We start from the raw sequence: 18,577 nt of genomic DNA, 5'->3' as shown, positions 1-18,577 counted from the left end.
CCGCATTCACAGAAAGATACACAAGATGAAAAGGCAGAGGGCTATGTACCAGATGAAGGAACAAGATAAAACCCCAGAAAAACAACTAAATGAAGCGGAGGTAGGCAACCTTCCAGAAAAAGAGTTCAGAATAATGATAGTGAAGATGATCCAGGACCACGGAAAAAGAATGGAGGCAAAGATCGAGAAGATGCAAAAAATGTTTAACAAAGACCTAGAAGAATTAAAGAACAAACGAACAGAGATGAACAATACAATAACTGGAATGAAAACTACACTAGAAGGAATCAATAGCAGAATAACTGAGGCAGAAGAATGGATAAGTGACCTGGAAGACAGAACGGTGGAATTCACTGCTGCGGTACAGAATAAAGAAAACAGAATGAAAAGAAATGAAGACAGCCTAAGAGACCTCTGGGACAATATTAAATGCAACAACATTTGCATTATAGGGGTTCCAGAAAGAGAAGAGAAAGGACCCTAGAAAATATTTGAAGACATTATAGTCAAATACTTCCCTAACATGGGAAAGGAAATAGCCACCCAAGTCCAGGAAGTGCAGCGAGTTCCATGCAGGACAAAACCAAGGAGAAACACACCAAGACACATAGTAATCAAACTGACAAAAATTAAAGACAAAGAAAAATTATCGAAAGCAGCAAGGGAAAAATGAAAAATAACATACAAGGGAACTCCCATAAGGTTAACATCTGATATCTCAGCAGAAACTGTACAAGCCAGAAGGGAGTGACATGATATACTTAAAGTGATGAAAGGGAAGAACCTACAACCAATATTACTCTACCCAGCAAGGATGTCATTCAGATTCAATGGAGAAATCAAAAGTTTTACAGACAAGCAAAGGCTAAGAGAATTAAGCACCACCAAACCAGCTCTACAACAAATGCTAAAGGAACTTCTCTAAGTGGGAAACACAAGAGAAGAAAAGGACCTACCAAAAAAAACCCAAAACAATTATGAAAATGATTATATGAACATACATATCGATAATTACCTTAAACATGAATGGATTAAATGCTCCAACCAAAAGACACAAGCGTGCTGAATGGATACAAAAACAAGATCTGTATATATGCCATCTACAAGAGACTCACATCAGACCTGGGGACACATACAGACTGAAAGTGAGGAGATGGAAAAAGATATTCCATGCAAATGGAAATCAAAAGTAAGCTGGAGTAGCTATACTCGTATCAGATAAAATAGACTTTAAAATAAAGAATGTTACAAAAGACAAGGAAGGGCGCTACCTAATAATCAAGGGATCAATCCAAGAAGAAGATGTAACAATTATACATATATATGCACCCAACATAGGAGCGCCTCAATACATAAGACAACTGCTAACAGCTATAAAAGAGGAAATCGACAGTAACACAATAATAATGGGGTACTTTAACACCTCACTTACACCAATGGACAGATCATCCAAAATGAAAATACATAAGGAAACAGAAGCTTTAAATGACACAATAGACCAGATAGATTTAATTGATATTTATAGGACATTCCATCCAAAACCAGCAGATTACACTTTCTTCTCAAGTGCACACGGAACATTCTCCAGGATAGATCACACCTTGGGTCACAAATCAAGCCTCAGTAAATTTAAGAAAATTGAAATCATATCAAGCATTTTTTCTGACCACAACACTATGAGATTAGAAATGAATTACAGGCAAAAAACTGTAAAAAACACGGACACATGGAGGCTAAACAATATGTTACTAAATACCCAAGAGATCACTGAAGAAATCAAAGAGGAAATCAAAAAATAACTAGAGACAAATGACAACGAAAACATGACAATCCAAAACCTATGGGATGCAGGAAAAGCAGTTCTAAGAGGGAAGTTTATAGCTATACATGCCTACCTCAAGAAACAAGAAAAATCTCAAGTAAACAATCTAAACTTACACCTAAAGGAACTAGAGAAAAAAGAACAAAACCCAAAATTAGCAGAAGGAAAGAAATCATAAAGATCAGAGCAGAAATAAATGAAATAGAAACAAAGAAAACAATAAGAAAGATCAATAAAACTAAAAGCTGGTTCTTTGAGAAGATAAACAAAATTGAGAAACCGTTAGCCAGACTCATCAAGAAAAAGAGGGAGAGGACTCAAATCAATAAAATTAGTAATGAAAAAGGGGAAGTTAAAACAGACACCGCAGAAATACAAAACATCCTAAGAGACTACTACAGGCAACTCTATGCCAATAAAAGGGACAACCTGGAAGAAATGGACACATTCTTAGAAAGGTATAACCTTCCAAGACTGAACCAGGAAGAAACAGAAAATATGAACAGACCATCAGAAGTAATGAAATTGAAACTGTGATTAAAAATCTTCCAAAAAACAAAAGTCCAGGACCAGATGCCTTCACAGGTGAATTCTATCAAACATTTAGAGAAGAGCTAACATCCATCATTCTCAAGCTCTTCCAAAAAACTGCAGAGGAAGGAACACTCCCAAACTCATTCTATGAGGGCACCATCACCCTCATAGGATCATACACCATGATCAAGTGGGATTTATGCCAGGGATGCAAGGATTCTTCAATATATGCAAATCAATCAATGTGATACACCATATTAACAAATTGAAGAATAAAAACCATATGATCAAAAAACAAACAAAAAACAAAAACACCCCATATGATCAACTCAGTAGATGCAGAAAAAGCTTTTGACAAAATTCAACACCCATTTATGATAAAAACTCTCCAGAAAGTGGGCATAGAGGGAATGTACCTCAACATAATAAAGGCCATATACAACAAACCCACAGCAAACATCATTCTCAATGGTGAAAAACTGAAAGCATTTCCTCTAAGATCAGGAACGAGACAAGGATGTCCACTCTCACTATTATTCAACAGAGTTTTGGACGTCCTAGCCATGGCAATCAGAGAAGAAAAAGAAATAAAAGGAATACAAATTGGAAAAGAAGAAGTAAAACTGTCACTGTTTACAGATGACATGATACTATACATAGAAAATCCTAAAAATGCCACTAGAAAACTACTAGAGCTAATCAATGAATTTGGTAAAGTTGCAGGATACAAAATTAATGCACAGAAATCTCTTGCATTCCTATACACTAATGATGAAAAATCTGAAAGAGAAATTATGGAAACATAATTTACCAATGCAACAAAAAGAATAAAATACCTAGGAATAAACCTACCTAGGGAAACAAAAGACCTATATGCAGAAAACTATAAGACACTGATGAAAGAAATTAAAGTTGATACCAAGAGATGGAGAGATATACCATGTTCTTCAATTGGAAGAATCAATATTGTGAAAATGACTATACTACCCAAAGTAATCTACAGATTCAGTGCAATCCATATCAAATTACCAATGGCATTTTTTTACAGAACTAGAACAAATCATCTCAAAATTTGTATAGAGACACGAAGGACCCCGAATAGCCAAAGCAGTCTTGAGGGAAAAAAACAGAGCTGGAGGAATCAGACTCCCTGACTTCAGACTACACTACAAAGCTACGGTAATCAAGACAATATGGTACTGGCACAAAAACAGAAACAGATCAATGGAACAAGATAGAAAGCCCAGAGATAAACCCATGCACCTATGGTCAACTAATCTATGACAAAGGAGGCAAAGATATACAATGGACAAAAGACAGTCCCTTCAATAAGTGGTGCTGGGAAAACTGGACACCTACATGTAAAAGAATGAAATTAGAACACTCCCTAACACCATACACAAAAATAAACTCAAAATGGATTCGAGACCTAAATGTAAGACCGGAGACTATAAAACTCTTAGAGGAAAGCGTAGGAAGAACACTCTTTGACATAAATCACAGCAAGATCTTTTTTGATCCACCTCCTAGAGTAATGGAAATAAAAATAAACAAATGGGACCTAATGAAACTTCAAAGCTTTTGCACAGAAAAGGAAACCATAAACAAGATGAAAAGACAACCCTCAGAATGGGAGAAAATATTCGCAAATGAATCAACAGACCAAGGATTAATCTCCAAAATATATAAACAGCTCATGCAGCTCAATATTAAAGAAACAAACAACCCAATCCAAAAATAGGCAGAAGACCTAAATAGACATTTCTCCAAAGAAGACATACAGATGGCTAAGAGGCACATGAAAAACATCACTAATTGTTAGAGAAATGCAAATCAAAACTACAATGAGGTATCACCTCACACCAGTTAGAATGGGCTTATCAGAAAATCTACAAACAACAAATGCTGGAGGGGGTGTGGAGAAAAGGGAACCCTCTTGCACTGTTGGTGGGAATGTAAATTGATACAGCTACTATGGAGAACAGTATGGAGGTTCCTTAAAAAACTAAAAATAGAATTACCATATGATCCAGCAATCCCACTACTGGGCATATATCCTGAGAAAACCATAATTCAAAAAGACACATGCACCGCAATGTTCATTGCTGCACTATTTACAATAGCCAGGTCATGGAGGCAACCTAAATGCCCATCAGTAGACGAATGGATAAAGAAGTTGTGGTACATATATACAATGGAATATTACTAAGACATAAAAAGGAACGAAATTGAGTCATTTGTTGAGACGTGGATGGATCTAGAGACTGTCATTCTAGAGACTGTCATACAGAGTGCAGTAAGTCAGAAAGAGAAAAACAAATACTGTATGCTAACACATATATATGGAATCTAAAAAAAAGAAAAAATAAAAAATGGTCAGAAGAACCTAGGGGCAAGACAGGAATAAAGATGCAGACCTACTAGAGAATGGACTTGAGGATACAGGGAGGGGGAAGGGTAAGCTGGGACAAAGTCAGAGAATGGCATGGACATATATACACTACCAAGCGTAAAATAGATAGCTAGTGGGAAGCAGCCACATAACACAGGGAGATCAGCTCACTGCTTTCTGACCACCTAGAAGGGTGGGATAGGGAGGGTGGGAGGGAGGGAGATGCAAGAGGGAAGAGACATGGGGACATATGTATATGTATAACTGATTCACTTTGTTATAAAGCAGAAATTGACACACGATTGTAAAGCAATTATACTCTAATAAAGCTGTTAAAAAAAGAAAAAAAAAGAAAGAGAGCAAGAAGAAAGGAGGAGAGAAGGTAGTGGGGAGGAAAGTTCCTTACAGAAAAGAATGTCAGGTAATACATGTAGAAGGAGTGATAGACTTAGAAAATCACCATTTTGCAATCCCAAACTAAATAACTAATTCAAGCAAAGATCACTAATGGATGTTAAGACCATGGAGGAAAAGCTGTTGGGAATAGGACATATTACCCTAGAGATTACTTAGTAATTACAAAGGGAAAAATACACTTTCATAATGGAGATATTTTTGTGGTCACCATCTTAACTAAATGCTCAAACCAATCCTCACTAAGAGTGGGACAGTATGATATTCTATGCCTTCTGATAAGATGCAGCATGAATATAACTACACCTGAAAAGTATACTTGCTCAAAATGTACAACCTGAATAGAATGGAACATTTAAATATAACTTTCAATACAACATAGGACATAACGGAACAATTTAAAGAATACTATGAGGAAACAATCAGATGAATGCAGATGTGGAACATTCTATAAGGCAAATGGTTTAGACTCTTCAAAAAGTCAATGTCATTAAAAGAAAAAAAAAAAGAAAGGTTGGGAGACTGGTTCCAGACTTAAAGAGATATAAAAACCAACTGCAATGAGTGAAATTTGACGGAATCCTGGTTTAAAAAATTGCTGTAAAAATAAATTGTGATATTGTGATTTATAATAATATATATTGGTCTTTGTCCAGTTCTCATCCTAAGCCCCTTGCAACCACACTTGAGTTTATGTTAATGAGGTGATATTTGGAAAGCCTCTAGATAACCACAGGACACGGGCTGATCCCAGGGGAACCAACCACATGATTAGAGGGTTGGAACTTTCCAACCCTCAACTTTCCACTGCACTCCCAACCTCCAGGGAGCGGAATCCCCAAAGCCCAGTGATTTAACCAATCATGTCTATGTATGGAAGCCTCCATAAAAATCCCCAAAGCACAGGGTTCAGAGAGCTGCCAGGCTGATGAACACATGAAGCTTCTGGAAGGGTAGTGAGCCTGGAGAGGGTACAGAAGCTCTGCACCTCTTCCCACATACTTCGTCCTATGCACTTCTTCCACCTGTCTATTCCTGAGTTGTATCTTTTGTAATAAGCCAGTAGTCTAGTAAGTAAACTGTTTTCCTGAGTTCTGTAAGCCACTTTAGTATTATTTAACCTAAGGAGGGGGTCATGGGAACCTCCAGATGGATAACCACTTGATCAGAAACACAGAAGACAACCAGGCCTTGTGATTGGCCTCTGAAGCAGAAGGGGAGGCTCTCTTGTGGGACTGAGTCTAGCCTGTAGGATCTGACGCCATCTCCAGGTAGATGGGGTCAGAACTGAGTTGAACTGTAGGACGACCACATGCTGTCCACAGAGAACTGAAGAACTACTTCGTCGGGGGGTAATGAACTCCACACATTTGGAGTGCAGAAGTACTCTGTGTACAGAACACACAGGAGTTTTTCCTAGACAATAAAATTCTGGTTGATCTTCATAGACAATGGTATAGAGTTTAGGTAGGAGGTTACCTCATCTGGTTGAGGGAGGACAATAACCGACATCGTTCCCGTGTGAATACGCTGCATCCTTGACGACAGGCCCACCTCAGGAATTCGCTGAACTCGGTGAATCCCACCTTCATACTTCAAATGCTTATAGACATTGTCACCGGAAATTCGGGCGGCTGCATGATGTAGCCCACCTATGAAAAAATATTCCAGCAATATTAATGAATTCTACTTTGAAAGGGATCAGGATCTTAGATGCCCTTAATGTAAGGCCTGGATGTGAGCATAGAGCCTGAGATGAGAACATAAGGTAGGTACAAAACTATATTTTCCCAATGTAAGTGAATTAATATACAAAAGGAAACATACCAAAATATTATTTATGGTTACCTCTGGAGAATAGAATAACAGCATGTTTTTTATTTTACTTTTTATACTTTTTTTGTTGCTAAGTTTTATATAATGAACAAATTTCACTTTTACAAAAATAGTACTAGAAAAAAAGAATACTGGGGTGTTTTCTACATTGAACTATACCATGCAATCTTAGGCTAATTTGGTGCCATATATAAAAGACTGTTCAGTAACATAGTAATTTGATAATGAATAATTCTATAGGTTCTCTCAAGTTCTCAAGAATCTGTTGAAATTTAGTTCTTGCTTATCTGTGGAGTGGGAAGATAAGCACAAAACAATCTTAATGCCTAGGCTAGTTTCTTATTGACTATGTTTTTTAAAAATGTTTTTATTACAAAATAATATACATGGAAAACCACATGAATGAAATGTATAGTTCAAGATCAAGAAAAAGAACTTTGTTGGACTTCTCTGGCGGTCCAGAGGTTAAGACTCTGCACTTCCACTGCAGGGGGCACAGGTTCGATCCCTGATCAGGGAACTAAGATCCCACATGCCGCGCAGTGCGGTCACACACACAAAAAAAGAAATTAAAAGAACTTTGTCAGGCACCCCCAAAGCCCTCTCACATGCCCCTTCCTAGTTACAATCCCCTCTCCTTCTCATGAGTAACGTTATCCTTCTATTCCCTTCTTTATTATAATTTTATTACCTAATGTGCTGCCCTAGCCACTAGAGTTTAGTCTTGTCCATTTAAAAAATTTGATATGTCTTTCAAATCTCTCAGTCTGTAAGTTCGTCATCCATCTCTTTTGTTTACCTCAAATTATCTGTTGAGGAACTAGGGCTATTGATATACAGAAATTTCCCACGTTCTGTTCTTTTTTCTTTTTAATTAAAAAAAATTTTTTTCTGGTCTCTGACTATAATTACCAAAATAGAAGGGCAATTACAGAAAATAGAAGGGCAATAAAAACATGTGAAATATCACCACAGGGATGCAATCAGCAAAATCCAGATGATATATAGGACAAATAATCTAGTTCCCTTAACAACTGAATTGCAAGGAAAAAACTTAAAATTGAGGAGGTACCTGTGGATTACAAGAGATTTAAGAGACACATCAACCAACTGCAAAGTAAGGAAGTTATTTAGGTTTCAGTTTGAACAAAAACTATACAAAAGAATTTATAAGACAGGGAAATGTGAACACTGACTGGATATTTGATTATACTAAGGAATTTTTTTTTTGGTCTGATAATAGCAAAGTGACTATGTGGTTTTTTTTTTTTAATAAGTGCTTACCTTTTTCTTTTTTCACACACACACACTGTATTTTATTCTTACAAGAGATAAACTGACACCAAGCATTGTAAATGGATGACCACAACAAAAGCAACAATGATTGCATTTACCAAACACGAAACGCACTCACACTATGTCATAATATTGACGTTCAGTCCAGTAATCCTCCACTGTAACAGCTCCTTTACTTTGCAGTGAAAATTGATTTGTATATTTTTTGCCTCTGAGTCCTTGTGGGATATTTTTTTTATTCAAACAGAAAGTCACAAAAATTATAATGATCCTCATCAGTTCACTCAGTCCCCTGTAATTAATTTTTTTTCATCTTGATCTTTTGTTAGCACTTTTATGAATTCATCAGTTTTCCATTTGAGTTCTGAAAATGCTTATTCATTCAGTTCAGCAGTATAGTCAGTTACCAGAAACCTGTACTTGTCAGAGTCTTTTCCATGAATGCCTTGAAGATGAAACCCTTTTATAGGAACATTTTGGCAAAAGCATCAGAGTACACCCAGAACTGTCTGTAAATGACAGAAGACTTAAAAATGACCACGGTTAAAGATTTGATGAAAGTTCGTAATAATGCAATTGACAAGGAAAGTTAGTTATTTCTGAGATATATACATTTTAAAGTAATAACTAGAATTATGACTTATAACATTACACCAGAACGTATAAGATTTTTAGAAGTTTCATGTAATGTCTGAAACATTTATGTTAACATATTTCCACACAAATAACCCAAAGAAAGTTTAGTATTAGTTGGGTTTTTTTGTTTGTTTTTTTATACTGCAGGTTCTTATTAGTCATCAATTTTATACACATCAGTGTATACATGTCAATCCCAATTGCCCAGTTCATCACACCACCATCCCGACCCCACCGCGGTTTTCCCCTCTTGGTGTCCATATGTTTGTTCTCTACATCTGTGTCTCAACTTCTGCCCTGCAAACCAGTTCACCATTTTTCTAGGCTCCACATACATGCGTTAATATACAATATCTGTTTTTCTCTTTCTGACTTACTTCACTCTGTATGACAGTCTCTAGATCCATCCACGTCTCAACAAATGACTCAATTTTGTTCCTTTTTATGGCTGAGTAATATTCCATTGTATGTACCATATCTTCTTTATCCATTCATCTGTTGATGGACATTTAGGTTGCTTCCATGACCTGGCTATTGTAAATAGTGCAGCAATGAACATTGGGGTGCATGTGTCTTTTTGAATTATGGTTTTCTCTGGGTATATGCCCAGTAGTGGGATTGCTGGATCATATGGTAATTCTATTTTTAGTTTTTTAAGGAACCTCCATACTGTTCTCCATAGTGGCTGTATCAATTGACATTCCCACCAACAGTGCAAGAGGGTTCCCTTTTCTGCATACCCTCTCCAGCATTTGTTGTTTGTAGATTTTCTGATAAGCCCATTCTAACTGGTGTGAGGTGATACCTCACTGTAGTTTTGATTTGCATTTCTCTAATAATTAGTGATGTTGAGCAGCTTTTCATGTGCTTCTTGGCCATCTGTATGGCTTCTTTGGAGAAATGTCTATTTAGGTCTTCTGCCCATTTTTGAATTGGGTTGTTTCTTTAATATTGAGTTGCATGAGCTGTTTATATATTTTGGAGATTAATCCTTTGTCCGTTGATTCATTTGCAAATATTTTCTCCCATTCTGAGGGTTGTCTTTTTGTCTTGCTTATGGTTTCCTTTGCTGTGCAAAAGCTTTTAAGTTTCATTAGGTCCCGTTTGTTTATTTTTGTTTTTATTTCCATTACTCTAGGAGGTGGATCAAAAAAGATCTTGCTGTGATTTATGTCAGAGTGTTCTTCCTACGTTTTCCTCTAAGAGTTTTATAGTGTCCGGTCTTACACTTAGGTCTTGAATCCATTTTGAGTTTATTTTTGTGTATGGTGTTAGGGAGTGTTCTAATTTCATTCTTTTACATGTAGGTGTCCAGTTTTCCCAGCACCACTTATTGAAGGGACTGTCTTTTTCTCCATTGTATACCCTTGCCTCCTTTGTCATAGATTAGTTGATCATACGTGCGTTGGTTTATCTCTGGGCTTTCTATCTTGTTCCATTGATCTATGTTTCTGTTTTTGTGCCAGTACCATATTGTCTTGATTACTGTAGCTTTGTAGTATAGTCTGAAGTCAGGGAGTCTGATTCCTCCAGCTCTTTTATTTTTCGCTCAAGACTGCTTCGGCTATTCGGGGTCTTTTGTGTCTCCATACAAATTTTAAGATGGTTTGTTTTAGTTCTGTAAAAAATGCCATTGGTAATTTGATATGGATTGCACTGAATCTGTAGATTGCTTTGAGTAGTATAGTCATTTTCACAATTTTGATTCTTCCAATCCAAGAACATGGTGTATCTCTCCATCTGTTGGTATCATCTTTCTTTCATCAGTGTCTTATAGTTTTCTGCATACAGGTCTTTTGTCTCCCTAGGTAGGTTTATTCCTAGGTATTTTATTCTCTTTGTTGCAATGGTAAATGGGAGTGTTTCCATAATTTCTCTTTCAGATTTTTCATCATTAGTGTATAGGAATGCAAGACATTTCTGTGCATTAATTTTGTATCCTGCAACTTTACCAAATTCATTGATTAGCTTTAGTAATTTTCTAGAGGCATTTTTAGGATTCTCTATGTATAGTATCACGTCATCTGCAAACAGTGAGTTTTACTTTTTCTTTTCCAATTTGTATTCCTTTTATTTCTTTTTCTTCTCTGATTGCCATGGCTAGGACTTCCAAAACTATGTTGAATAATAGTGGTGAGAGTGGACATCTTTGTCTCATTCCTGATCTTAGAGGAAATGCTTTCAGTTTTTCACCACTGAGAATGATGTTTGCTGTGGGTTTGTCATATATGGCCTTTATTATGTTGAGGTAGGTTCCCTCTATGCCCACTTTCTGGAGAGTTTTAATTTTTTAAACAATTCTTTTTTTAAAAAAAATATTTATTTATTATTTACCTAGTTTGGCCATGCTGGGTCTTAGTTGCAGCATGCGGGATCTTCGTTGTGGCGTGCATGTGGGATCTAGTTCCCTGACCAGGGATTGAACCCAGGCCCCCTGCATTAGGAGCACGGAGTCTTATCCACTGAACCACCAGGGAAGTCCCCCATGGTCTGGTTTTGCTGACTGCATACTCTTGGAGTGATTCAACCTGTTTTTCTCCCCTCTGTACTGGCTGCAATTGGGCAGCTGGATCCAGAAACTGGATCATCAGCTTGAGCTCCTTGGACAGACAACAAAAGAGTTTCCACGGTAAGGTCTGGGCTACACAGAAAAGCAATCACAGAGCTCTTCAAGGATGCCAGGGCTCCCTTCACAAATTTATTTCTCAGAGTTGTGGTGAAATGTATGTCTTCTGTACACACAAAATTAACCATCACATTACTTTAAGTGACCTCTCCCTGAATTCAACTGTTGAGCAGAGAATAACAAAACATATTTATAAACATTAATCTGTTGGAAGAGATGATGTAATACATTTCATAGACTCCCTTTAACTTGCAAAATATTTCAATTCCTTAGGTACCAGTAATACAGAATAATAGTGTCAGACCTACACTACATATCAAGAGCCATCACCCTCCATTGCTTCCACAATGACTATCTTGTAATTATTTAGTTTCGATTATTTATGTAGTGGTTGAGTATTTCCCCTATCTGTCCCAAGGTCACAAAACTACAAGACTTTAAGTCATTTGATATATGAATTTTTGCATGAAAATGTATTTTCCAATCTTAGCTTTTAGTGCTTTATCTCTGATTCTGTTTCAATTAAACATTAAATATATATACATATATTTTTTATAAATTTATTTAGTTTAGTTTTGGCTGTGTTGGGTCTTTGTTGCTGCGTGTGGGCTTTCTCTAGTTGTGGCAAGTGGGGGTTACTCTTCTCGCAGTGTGCAGGCTTCTCATTGCGGTGGCTTCTCTTGTTGTGGAGCATAGGTTCTAGGCACGTGGGCTTCAGTAGTTGTGGTATGCAGGCACAGTAGTTGTGGCTTGCGGGCTCTAGAGCGCAGGCTCAGTAGTTGTGACACACGGGCTTAGCTGCTCCATGGCATGTGGGATCTTCCCAGACCAGGGCTTGAACCTGTGTCCCCTGCATTGGCAGGCAGATTCTTAACCACTGTGCCACCAGGGAAGCCCATACATATAATTTAATATACATACTTTATAGGGCAGGTATTTTTTCCTCTTTCTCTATCTTATTTATTTATTTTTTTTTTTGGCTGCGCCATGCAGCATGCAGGATCTTACTTCGCTGACCAGGGATCAAACCCAGGCCCTGGCACTGAAAGCGCCAAGTCCTAACCACTGGACCACCAGGGAATTCCTGAAAATTTTTTCTTTCTTAATAAAATACCTTTTTTTGTGCTCACTTCGGCAGCACATATACTAAAATTGGAACACTACAGAGAAGATTAGCATGGCCCCTGCACAAGGATGACCCACAAATTTGTGAAGCGTTCCATACTTTTTAACTAATAAGGACCTACTGTATAGCACAGGGAGCTCTACTGAATATTCTGTAATGGCCTATATGGGAAAAGAATCTGAAAAGGAGTGGATATATGTGTATGTATAACTGATTCACTTTGCTGTACACCTGAAACTAACACAACATTGTAAATCCACTATACTCCAATAAAAATAAAAAATAAAATAAAATAAAAGGCCCTTTTACTTTCTAAAATGTCTTTATTTTATTTTGCTACTGAGTTAATGTATCTAAAAGAAAGATTTTCCAACCATTGTTTGGACTGCTCTGTGCACCTGGAACAGAATCTCTCTTCCTGTTATTAAGTTCATCTCCCTTTCATTATTGAAAGTTGAATTCAAAATATACATCTCAGAGATTACATTCTCTCTTTCATATGCTGCTGTTTCTCATTACATTCTTGAAACTCTCTCCTCTCCTGCTTCCAAAATATTATACTATTCTCATCCTTTTTCCTGCTTCTCTGACCCCTCTTTTTCTTCTGCCAGCTAGTTTATCTTTCTAAATATGGCCATTCTCCAACGTTTGGTACCCTGAATGTTCCCTCTCTATAAACTCTCCCTCACTTATTCTCTCTCAGTATCAGACATTATTTCTGTGCTAACAGCTATCAAATATCTCTCCTCGATTCTATTCTCTCACCAAAGCTCTGGTTACACGACTTCAGCATTTACTGGATATTTCTGAAGGGATGCTCACTATAACAACACACATAATAATTCAAAAACAACTTTCACTGTTCTGCCCAAATGGAGACTGCCTTACAATTTCTATTCCGTTCAATGGCATGAATGAATATCACATTCTTCCCAGCTAGAAAGATTAGATCCCTGTGGCTCATCTCCTTTGTATCAGAATAAACTAATGGGATGTAGTGTGGTTCTGGATCAGACAGACTTAAATCTATCCCAGGACTGCCATTACTTATTGTGTGATCTTGGATTAGTTACTTATTCTCTGAGCCTAGATCTTCATCTGTAAAATGGGATTAACAATACCCAGGGTTGTGAAGACCAAATGACACATACTGCACGCAGGACATAGTGGGCAAGCAATAGATCCTCTTGTCAGTTACAAATTTTGCTCATTCTTCATCTGAAGTTCTCTCATATGTGTCCCTACTCCCAGTTCTAACTCTTAGTCATACCTGGATTACTCTAATAACCTCTCTGCCATCTGCCTTAAATCTAGCCTCTTCAGTCCATCTTTCACACTGCTGTCAAAATAATCTTCTAAAAACAAACTTATGGTTGCCAAAGGGGAAAGGAGAGTGGGGGGAGGGATAAATTAGGAGGTTGGGATTAACATATACACACTACTATATAGAAAATAGATAACCAACAAGGACCTACTGTATAGCATAGGGAACTATGCTCAATATTCTGTAATAACCTGTAAGGGAAAAGAATCTGAAAAGGAATATATATATATACATGTGTATATATATATACATATATATATATATATATATATATATATACACATATACATATATATATATATACACACACACACACATAACTGAATCACTATGCTGTACACCAGAAACTAACACCATATTGTAAATCATCTATACTTCAATAAAAAAAGAATCTTCTTAAAATATATATTGATCAAATCATATTCTTATTAGCAAAATCTTCAACAGCTCCCTAACAATCAAGGCCTGTTCAGCTTTGATGTCTGCTCAAAATCTACTCTTTTGAACCTATTTCCTTTCACTTGTCATCACAAATATCCTCTGGCTTAATTGGCTTCCTCACTTCTACACACACAGCAAGATCTTTCCCACCACCATGCTGTTGCTCAAATTGGTCCTTCCCTCTGCTCTCGTTGGTCTTCCCTTTGAAACCATGCACCTCAGATTGGGACTTGAACGCATGTGCTGGGACTCGAACCCAGCCTAAACCCTGACTGGGACTTGAACCCACCTGGCTAGGACTCAAACCCGGCCAAAACCCATGGTCTTCCAACTGAGATCACATACCTGTTTTTAGGACTTAATGAAGCTCAGGTTCTTGATGTCTCATCACAGAAAGAATTCAGTGAGAGGCAAAGTGATAGTAAGAAGTGGATTTATTTAGAGAGAAATACACTCCACAGATATAGTGTGGGCCATCTCAGGAGGTGAGAGCAGCACCAGGGTATGGGGTTGTCAGTTTTTAAGGGGTGGGTAACTTCATAGGCTAATGAGTGGGAGGAGTATTCCAGCTATTTTGGGAAGGGGGCGGGGATTTCCAGGAATTGGGCCACCACCCAATTTTTCATCCTTATGGTTGGCCTTGGCACTGTCATAGTGCCGGGTTGGTGCGTCATTTAGCTTGCTGATGTATTACAATGAGCATATACTGAGGCTCAAGGTCTAGTGGAAGTCGACTTGTCCACCGTCTTGGACCCATTTGGTTCTCATCAGTTTATGTCATGTCCTTGGGCTATGTCATTCTTTCAAAGGTTGCACCCTGCCCCCTTCCCTCCTGTTTCACCTTTCCTAACCACTGGCTGTATTTCAAATCCATATGACGCACAACCTTACTTATGCTCTATACTTGTTTTTATTTCCCTCGATTGTTTAACTTACATGAATCCTCTTTCCCCACTTTGATAATTTGTGGGTTATTATTCATGGGCCCTCTGTCTACTACAGTGTATCTTTGTGTAACCAAGCAGACAAAAACTTCCAGATGGATTAAGAGAATTGAACAAAAAAAGAATTACTATCAGATGTTCTGATTTAACATACTTGAGGATTTAAAAGTTTAAAGACTCACATTGGTTCTTATTCTTTATGTTGTCTAAGTTTTTATCAGCCCAATTAGGGTGGGAGCTTCTTGAAAATAAAGACAAATGACTAACTTTTTCTACATTCCCATAGACCTCCAACACATCATTAGTACTTTAGACTAAAAACCTTAATACATCTTGGCTTTGAACAACAGAGCAATGATTTTTCAGGCAAGGCATATATCAACCCTCCACAGGGAAAGTTTCTCTAATTCAGATATTCCTTCCTAGGAGGATACTTCCTTCCCTCCCACTCTCTTCTCCCATAGTAAGAATTCTACTATAGTAAGCCACTGTGATTGATGAGCCCATGTCACAGCATTTAGTAGATATAGGTCAAATGTTTTAAAAAATGGGACAACATGGTTCTAATCAATATGAGAAGAAAAACAACTTCCAGCGTCATCTATGGACAAATCCTGAAACACACCTACCATAATCAGCTGGTGTGTAATTCAGAAGTTCAAATTTCCAGTGTTTGTAACTTGAATAATTCTGATACATATCAAATATTTCCCGGGTAAATTGTTGGCAGATATCACCTAAGAGAAAATATAAAAATATTCAGTCAGCACACATTTCTCCAAAGAAGACATATAGATGGCCAGTAGGCACATGAAAAGATGCCCAACATTGCTAATTATTAGACAAATACAAATCAAAACTACAATGAGGTATCACCTCACACTGCTCAGAATGGCCATCATCAAAAAGTCTACAAACAATAAATGCTGGAGAGGGTGTGGAGAAAAGGGAACCCTCCTGCACTGTTGGTGGGAATGTAAATTGGTGCAGCCACTCTGGAAAACAGTATGGAGGTTCCTTCGAAAACTAAAAATAGAGTTGCCATATGACCCAGCAATCCCATTCTTGGGCATGTATCTGGAGCAAACTCTAATAAGAAAAGATACATGCACTCCAGTGTTCACAGCAGCACTAGTTACAATAGCCAAAACATGGAAGCAACCTAAACGTCCATCGACAGAGGAATGGATAAAGATGTGGTACATATACACAATGGAATACCACTCAGTCATAAAAAAAGAATGAAATAATGGCATTTGCAGCAACATGGGTGGACCTAGAGATTATCATACTAGTGAAGTAAGTCAGAAAGAGAAAGACAAGCACCATATGATATCACTTGCATGTGGAATCTAAAATATGACACAAATGAACTTATTTACAAAACAGAAACAGACTCACAGACATAGAAATCAAACTTATGGTTACCAAAGGGGATAGGGGGTGGGGAGGGATAAATTAAGAGTTTGGGATTAGCAGATACAAACTACTACGTATAAAATAGATAAACAACAAGGTCCTACTGTATAGCACAGTAGGACAGAAAATATTCAATATGCTGTAATAAACCAAAATAAAAAGAATATGAAAAAATATACATTTATAACTGAATCACTCTGCTGTACACCAGAAACTAACACAGCATTGTAAATCAATTATACTTCAATAAAAAATTTAAAAAGAATCAGCACAAATTTCTTAGAGAGTCCTCCTTAAGTAAAAACCCCTTAGGAGTTGAGAAATGAGTACTTCCGAAGTGAAACACATTTAACAGACTTTTAAGTTATAGTGTGTCATATCAAGGTAACATTTAAGTATTTTTTAAGATCATTTACAATAAAATTATTTTATTGACCTCCAGTAGTTCTTCCAGATGTCACCTCTAAAATAACATCATTTTTGTCATATTTCTCCTTTGGCACTAGACTCTGGACAAGCTGAAAAAGAAAAAAAAATCAGTATTAGTGTGTATATTTTCCATGGTATACTGCTATTCCCTGAACTTAGATAAAAGACCCCCAAATACTAAAAAATCAGTAATTAACAAAATCATAGAGCATCTCAAAGAGGTCTGGTCCTAAAATGCTTTAATAAGTAGACCTAATTAGGCCTAAAATAAATGATGATTCATGTTAACAATGAAGTTACTTGTTGGCATATTTTCTACAATGCTATCAAATTATCCTAATTTTCTAAAATGCAAAAGTTTAGATCAAAGTCCAGTGTTCCATTCAATTTTCTTCAATTTTGCTTCTGATTAGTCTTAAACAGTAGCTTCTTTCATCTAATGAAAGAAGTAAGCTCTGAAAGTCTTCATTTGGAGAAAATGAGGACTTTTAACATATGATTATATATTCTCTCCCACAATAAATGACAGCGGACGGACACCAGGCCGTGCCCTGTCTTCTCAGCAGAGTTGCTGTTTAAAGAGTAGATTGAGGATTCCCAAGGTAAGGCTCAAATAGTTTCTCAGTGTGACCAGAAAAAAAGGGGCGTTCTAATAAAGAAAGCAACCAACTTACCTCTTAGGAAGAAAAGGGAAGCAACTTTATTTTTATTATTACTAAAAGGTCTTTCAAATCAAACTGAAAGTACTTATGTGTCATGATTCTCCCTACTGACAATTTTTGAAATAGTCCATCTCTGCTAGAAATGATATAGCCTGCAGGAGAGAATAGTACACTAAGAGTCAGATGTCTTACATCTGCTTTTGACTAGCTGTTTAAATCAGTGAAAAAAATAACTGATACCTCCACCTCATCCTCCTCAACCCCTCAAAAAGTCCCTCTAGAGATTATCATACTAAGTGAAGCAAGCCAGACAGAGAAAGACAAATATCATATGATATTGCTTATATGTATAATTAAAAAAAAAAAGATACAAATGAACTTATTTACAAAACAGAAATAGACTCACAGACATAGAAAACAAATATATGGTTACCAAAGGGGTTTGGGATTAACATACATCCACTACCATATATAAAATATATAACCAACAAGGACCTACTGTATAGCACAGGGAATTATACTGAATATTTTGTAACAAACTATAAGGGAAAAGAATCTGACAAAGAAGATATATGTACATCTGAATCACTGTGCTGTACACCTGAAACTAACACGACATTGTAAATCAACTATACTTCAAGGAAAAAAAAGTCTCTCTACTGGATTCCCAGGGTAG

At 37.0% G+C, this 18,577-nt stretch overlaps 1 protein-coding gene across 2 annotated transcripts in view; it reads right to left on the bottom strand.

The window, feature by feature from the left end:
- MTRF1 (mitochondrial translation release factor 1) overlaps positions 1 to 18,577 on the bottom strand; it is a 65,172-nt gene that overhangs the window by 22,834 nt on the left and 23,761 nt on the right. For both annotated transcript variants that reach the window (XM_082602660.1, XM_082602661.1), the window contains 3 exons: positions 17,247 to 17,328; positions 16,021 to 16,128; positions 6,642 to 6,814 (listed from right to left, as the gene is read on the bottom strand). In XM_082602660.1, coding sequence (XP_082458786.1) covers positions 6,642 to 6,814; positions 16,021 to 16,128; positions 17,247 to 17,328 — 363 coding nt within the window. The remainder of the gene's footprint in view (positions 1 to 6,641; positions 6,815 to 16,020; positions 16,129 to 17,246; positions 17,329 to 18,577) is intronic.

This window comes from Mesoplodon mirus (genome assembly GCF_964341445.2).
Source record: "Mesoplodon mirus genome assembly, chromosome: 17".
Classification (NCBI taxonomy): domain Eukaryota; kingdom Metazoa; phylum Chordata; class Mammalia; order Artiodactyla; family Ziphiidae; genus Mesoplodon; species Mesoplodon mirus.
Note: the sequence above shows the minus strand (reverse complement) of the source record. Positions and strands in the feature narration are given on the sequence as shown.